This window comes from Alosa sapidissima, chromosome 7, assembly GCF_018492685.1.
Source record: "Alosa sapidissima isolate fAloSap1 chromosome 7, fAloSap1.pri, whole genome shotgun sequence".
Classification (NCBI taxonomy): domain Eukaryota; kingdom Metazoa; phylum Chordata; class Actinopteri; order Clupeiformes; family Clupeidae; genus Alosa; species Alosa sapidissima.
This window is the reverse complement of record NC_055963.1, coordinates 15297687-15304218: the sequence shown is the minus strand read 5'-3', so window position 1 is coordinate 15304218 and position 6532 is coordinate 15297687. Positions and strand designations below refer to the sequence as shown.

The 6532-nt window shown below is 42.9% G+C and overlaps 1 protein-coding gene across 2 annotated transcripts; it reads left to right on the top strand.

The window, feature by feature from the left end:
- Positions 1 to 2603: 2603 nt before the first annotated feature.
- On the top strand, positions 2604 to 6415 carry fmodb (fibromodulin b). 2 transcript variants are annotated; one of them, XM_042098069.1, is made up of 3 exons: positions 2604 to 2661; positions 3548 to 4501; positions 4987 to 6415. In XM_042098069.1, the coding sequence occupies exons 2-3, from the start codon at positions 3583 to 3585 to the stop codon at positions 5136 to 5138; spliced, it is 1071 nt and encodes a 356-aa protein (XP_041954003.1). In that variant the 5' UTR covers positions 2604 to 2661; positions 3548 to 3582; the 3' UTR covers positions 5139 to 6415. The 2 variants fall into 2 exon arrangements, with proteins under 2 accessions (XP_041954003.1, XP_041954004.1); XM_042098070.1 differs by having other exon boundaries at positions 2619 to 2661; positions 3578 to 4501.
- Positions 6416 to 6532: the final 117 nt, after the last annotated feature.

Genomic DNA, 6532 nt, shown 5'->3' with positions numbered 1-6532 from the left:
ATGCTTGTTTATAAATCACTAAATGGAACGGGACACAATAACCCACCACAGTTGCTTCAGCACCTTAAGAACTGTTTGGTCTAGATTTGAAACTTGCTACAGCTGGGGCATTTTTGATGTCATCTGGAAGTTGGTTCCAGAGCTGAACCTCATAGCAGCTAAAAGCTGCACCATGTTTAGTTCTAACAGCGGGTTTTACCAACAAGTATTTCCCCTGAGACCTGAGAGCTTTCTGCTAAATTGGCCTTGCCTTACCTTTGTTTTGATCACGTTGTGATGAAGACTTCCTAATGAGGTCTCTCAACGGATACTGGGACTTTATTATGGAATACCAACCGCCCTAAATAATGAGAGTGTAAAGGTGTCTGTTTTGTGTTATTTATGAGCACATCTCGTGGACTTGCAAGTGTCCTTCCTGAAGGAGATGACCTGTGATGGGCAGCAGTGTGTATGCTCCAGAGCCTGTAATCGTGCGTTTTAATTCTAAGCACAACTGCTGCTACAGGCCAAAAGGCAAGTTTCTTAATTACAGCGCCCCCTAGAGGTCAAAGGTCACCAGATTTCTTGAGCGTCCCCCTGATTGGGTCCTGATTCCATGGACTAAGTTTGGTTATGATAGGTGAATGGGTTGCTTCGCCACCAATTTCAATTGGCTGCTATGGGCAAACGCTTCCGTCAATTGTTATGGAATCAAAGCACTGATAGGGCATGGTCTGAAGATGGTCTGTGCCAATTTTGGTGAGGATCCGATGAAATTTGTGACCTAGGGAAATTTGATAGTCGTTTTGATTAAATCCAATATGGCGGCCAAATCAATTATGTTGATGTCATGAATTGCCATCTGTCAACATAAGGATCTTCCACAGTATTACCAGACACCACTAGTACATTGTAATTCTAGGCACAACAGCAGCTACAGTCCAAAAGGCATGTTACTGATTTACAGCGCCCCCTAGAGGTGACAGGTCACCAAATTTCTAGAGCGTCCTCCTGATGGGGTCATGAGTCCATATACCAAGTTTGGATTTGATGACTGCAAGGGTTGCTGAGATATGAGCTCACTTCCTGTTTGGCGGCTTCGCCGCAAATTTTGATTGGCTGTTACGGGCGAACGGTAATACTTCCGAAGACGAAAAGTGATAACTTTTGTGAGGCTTGGTCTGAAGATGATCTGTGTAAAATTTGGTGGGAATCAGAGAAAGTATGTGACCCCTGATACATTTGAAGTGTTTTTGATGAAATCCAAAATGGCGGAAAATCCATCATGGCGGAAAATGAAGTCATAGGGTGCGTTGAACTCGGCTTGGTCCAAGGATTCCAATACCTGACTTTTGAAAATCGGACCTACGGGTCAAAAGTTACGTGAGTGAACACACTTACAACTTTGGCCTGTTGGTGGCGCTAGAGGGTTCGAGTTGCCGTCATGAAACTTGGTGACATGAATCATGGGACCGTCCCCAATTAGTGTGCCAAATTTCCCAACTTTTTACCAGACGGTTCTATGGGCTGCCATTGACTTCCATTGCATATAATAATAATAATAGGAAAACGTAGAAACACAATGAGGTCCTCGCAGCTTCGCTGCTTGGCCCCCAATTATCAAAATGAATAACAGTCAAAACTATTATTGAATATCATCTTTTGGAAGAAAAGATGTATGAATTTTAACAACTACCCTGCAATTATGAGTTTGTGTACAGTGTAGGTGTTATCACAATCATTCTTTGGTATGAAATACTGTGTCACAACCACAGAAGAAAAAACACAACAAAGTTCCAGATCAAATTCCAGGTGTGGACAGAGAAAAATCTATTTGCTTGACCTTGGTTGACATCCCCTTTTTTGTGAGATCTTTAAAAAGATCTTAAGAATGGCCCCAAGTTATCAAAAAATAAGAATAAACATTAAGACATTAGTGGAAACCATAAAACGAAATCAGCAGGTAGCAGTCGAGTTTGTCATCTGGCAGTATATGCAAATCTAAGCTATAGGTATGTACTGGCAGAGGAACAAATAGGACACTTCAGGTTACACTTTGGAGCGTAACGGATGTCTCTCATCAGAGAGACCATCAAAAACAGGACGGGGAATTTGGTGATGACAGCTAATGAAACATAAATCAAAAAGAGACGCTCATTACCTTTCAGTTTTGGCCAATAGTATTTCCATCGCCATTACAGCACTGAGACGCGAACTGAAGGATGACGCTGTCCTAATGCCAAGATACATAGAGGCATGTAGATCAGTCATGCCCTTGATGCCCTCTAAGCTCCACAACAATAAATAAACAGGGCCAGACAAGCAGGAGTATGTGTGTGTGTGTGTGTGTGTGTGTGTGTGTTATAGGGAGGTAGGGGATAATAATACATTACATCCTGACACATGAAAAAACAAAGCACTTGAGACTGCAGATGTCCCAGCTAGCCTAGATGGGATTCATTGACATGGCTGGAGGACACAGTGTGTGTGTGTATATGTGTGTGTGTGTGTGTGTTGTATGCATGCTCTGACACTCCAAAGAGTGTGCCCTTAATTGGCTGGTTTCTGGTATGCAGCTGGAGAGGGGTATTTCCACAAAACCCCTCTATGCCTCTTACTCAAAGACAGTCCAGGGGATATACAGACACAGACAAGCACTCAGGACACCCTCTCCTCTGACTGGTAGGCACATCATTATGTCTTTATCACATTGTTATCATATGCACATCACCACTATAAGAGATTCAAATAAGTCCTTCTTAATTGTATAATTAAAGTAGCATTTGTATTCATAACATAATTGATCTTTGCATTTACCAGGAATTTAGAAGGCATTTTAGTTGTAAAAGAACACAAAAACGCACAGATGGATTGTTTATTTTGATTTCACTCCTCAAAGTAATTTGTTGTTATGCTTGTGGGTGCAGTGTTTTAAAAGATAAGAAACTTAAATATTTCAAGATTTACGCTAACATTGGAACATACTAATGGACTGTAATTACGTTATTCAAAACCATGTGGGGTATTTGCCACTTAATGGTGTCTTTTAACACATTTCCTGGCTTGGTCACAGAATTTTAAACCCCTAAGGCCATCAAGCTGAGCTATTTGTCAAGTAAACAATTGTAAAACTGCATGATGTGGCTTAATTGGTGGTTGATGAATGTTGCTGTACGCAATTACAACTTTTAATGACAAAGTGCCGATAGAAATTACACTTATTAAATTGACCTCAAATTGAATGATGCTTTCATCACATTTCATGGCAAATTAATAAAGGGGACAATTAGGTCGCTTCAAAGCCTAATCAGTTGCTATGATGATCTCTGTGTGCTTCTAATTTGTTTTTGTGGAATATTCATTCATTCATGATGTAGTGTCAGGTTTACAATATAAGTCCAAACCCAAATGCATTGACTAAGTCCCCACATTTTGGTGACTGATAAGTGATAAGTACTGAGTAAATACTCACATCTGTCCTAAAAACTGACCTCTGTCCTGCAAAAATGACTATGAATATCATAAATTGCATGCCTCTTTGTGATTGTTGGATTGCCTCTTTGGACAGCATTGCTGAGGGTCTGAATTGTGTCTGCAGTGACTATGCAGTGGGCTCTGCTGCTTCTCCTGGCCTCGCTGGCCCAGCCCTGCCTGTCGTACTCCCGCAACTCCCTCTACTGGCTCTCCCACCTGCGGAGCAGGCACGGCTATGGCTACCGGAACGGTTATCCAGCGTCACAATGGAACACCGAAAATCCTGAGTCCGACTGCCCTCTAGAATGCGACTGCCCGGGTCTGTACCCGAGGGCCATGTACTGCCACAGCCGCAACCTCCAGCACGTCCCCTTTGTCCCCTCGCGCATGAAGTACGTCTACTTGCACAACAACCAGATCGCCAGCATCAAGGAGGGCGTGTTCGACAATGCCACAGATCTGGTCTGGATCATCATGCACAAGAACCAGCTCACTTCAGACAAGATTGCCAAGAAAGTATTCAGCAAACTGAAGAACCTGCAGAAGCTCTACCTGAACAGCAACAGCTTAACGGTCATCCCAGAGGACCTCCCCACCTCCCTTGTGGACCTCCGGCTGAACAACAACAAAATCACGAAGCTCTCGGACGACACCTTCAAGGACATGGTGGACCTAAGCCATTTGAATCTTCACGGCAACGCCATTAAGGAAGTGGGTGGTGCTTTCAAGGGTCTGGACTCCCTAACCGTGCTGGACCTGAGCCGCAACAGCCTGGAGAAAGTGCCGGCCAGCCTTCCCCAGGACCTCCAGCAGCTTTACTTGAACTTCAACCAGATCACCAGCGTCCCCGAGAACTTCCTCTCCAATTACCCCACTCTGCGGTATGTGAGGCTCTCGCACAACCTGCTGACCGACAATGGGATTCCGTCCAGCGCCTTCAACACCACTAGTCTTTTGGAACTGGACCTCTCTCACAACCGCCTGGAGAGGATTCCCACCATCAGCACCAAGCTGGAGAACCTCTACCTGCAGGCCAACCACATCAAAGGTACTGCACCAGGGCACCACAGCTTTGACCCCTCTCACAACGCAGCTCAGAGAAGCCATAGATTTAGCATTTATCTGAAAAGAAAGAAAATATCTATAATGGCTCCTCTGTGCCAGGTGTCTTGCTTTGACCAGTTGTGTTCTGAGGAGTATACTAGGTAGTCCAAACAGATGTTCCAAACACAAAATCAGACATGCAAACTGCCTCTAGGATGTGAGATAATTAACAGTATAGATTCTATAGACAGATAGTGTTATAGATCAACAAAGATTAATGGATTGTGTAATTGCATTCATGTCTTGAGGGGAAAATACATAATGCACAAGTCATGACATGCTGTCATGCCAATACCTATTACAAAAACACTGTGCATGTGTTCTAAATTACAGGGGTCTTTATCAAATACACCTCCCAGATCTCTTATACAATCCCTCGTTTTCACCAGATGGCTCTAGTCTAACATGTGTTTTGCTCCTACTTTGCAGAGTTCTCTCTGGGCAGCTTCTGCAGGGTAGTGGACATGGCCAATTTCTCCCAGATCAGAGTGCTCAGGCTGGATGGCAATGAGATTAGCACCAGGGATGTGCCTCCAGAGGCAGTGCTCTGCCTTCGTCTGGCCGTCTCCATCGACCTCTAGCCGTCTCCATCGACCTCTAGCCGTCTCCATTGACCTCTAGCCGTCTCCATCGACCTGTAGCTGCCCGTCAGCAACACCATCAGCCACACGCTCACTACTCAGGCCCATCCTGGGCTTGAACATTGGACATTTAGTGTGGTATTGACTGAAATTAATTATCTTCAGATTAATTGATATGTCAATGATATGTCTTCATTTTCAGATTGTTGCTTTTTGCTATGACCAGAAACGGCCTATTTCCATAGGCGTTTTATAGACGTACAATTTAAAGGAGTTTCTGTAAAGGACTTTCTGTGTTATGGAAACCATATAGAAACAATAGTGCCGTTCTTTGTTTTTAGGAATTCTAAATGAGGTCACTAACAAGGAATTCAATGCAGTTATATGGGCAGATGACAGTATGTAGTTGCTGGCTGTAACTAAACTGTAAAAAAAATAACTAAAAAAGAGCTCAGAAACACACTTCACTGTTTAGAGCAACACAGGAATGTACTAGCTATCTAGTCATCACATTCTGTTTGAGTTGATGATGGGTTAGGGTAAACAGACATACACTCACACATGGAAGCATGCCTATGCCTACTGACACACACACACAGTGACATGTAGCCATAATCACTGCCGTGTAATCTGTTATTTATGTCTGAAGATGGAGAGATATGTAATATTGAAATATGGGGTTGTAAAATGTGCATGCATGTTACCTCCTGTCACAGCAGAAGCCATTCTGTTGCAACCATCTGTTCATGTGTTACCTACATGTCAAAATGGAGGGCTCTATGCTTTTGACATTTCTGCTTTAACTATAAAGTATTTAAGTATAACCCTCTAAACACAGGTGCTCTCCTCTCCTATACATCATTTTAACTGTTTAGTCAGAGTTGCATATTTCATAACCATGTTTAGAATTCTGTCTTTGATTTCCTGAATGTTTGAAAACAACATGTATCGCATATGGGAGCAAAATGCCACTGGGCTTATTTTCATGAGAAGTACGTTTCATCGTTGTCTCTGTGGGTGCCTTTCTGTGACATTAATCCCATGAATGTTAATTAAACCTTGATAAACACTCACATCACATCGGTTTTGGCCTTTCAGTGACCCCTGAGAATTTCTCTCAGTGGCATGGCACTGTTTACGATCAGCGATCTGTGTCCCAGAGCAGACACCTAAAGGACCAAGAGCTGAAATGTCAGCGGCTCCCCCCAGTCATCTTTGTTTGGGCCTTGTTTACTTCACTTAACTAGACTCTAGTTTTGTTTAAGAATACGGATACATATAAGGCCAAATATTAATAATTTCTATTAACATAAATAAAAATAAAAAATATTGTTTACAACCAACTTCAAGCATCTTCCCTCAAGAGTATTTCTAGGATGGGATTAAGGGGTTTT

What these genes read in the sequence shown, in the direction of transcription:
- fmodb (XM_042098069.1), top strand. Translation starts at nt 3,583, where the DNA reads ATGCAGTGGGCTCTGCTGCTTCTCCTGGCCTCGCTGGCCCAGCCCTGC. An exon ending in GCAGGCCAACCACATCAAAG is followed by an intron (nt 4,502 to 4,986) that starts GTACTGCACCAG and finishes CCTACTTTGCAG; the next exon opens with AGTTCTCTCTGGGCAGCTTC.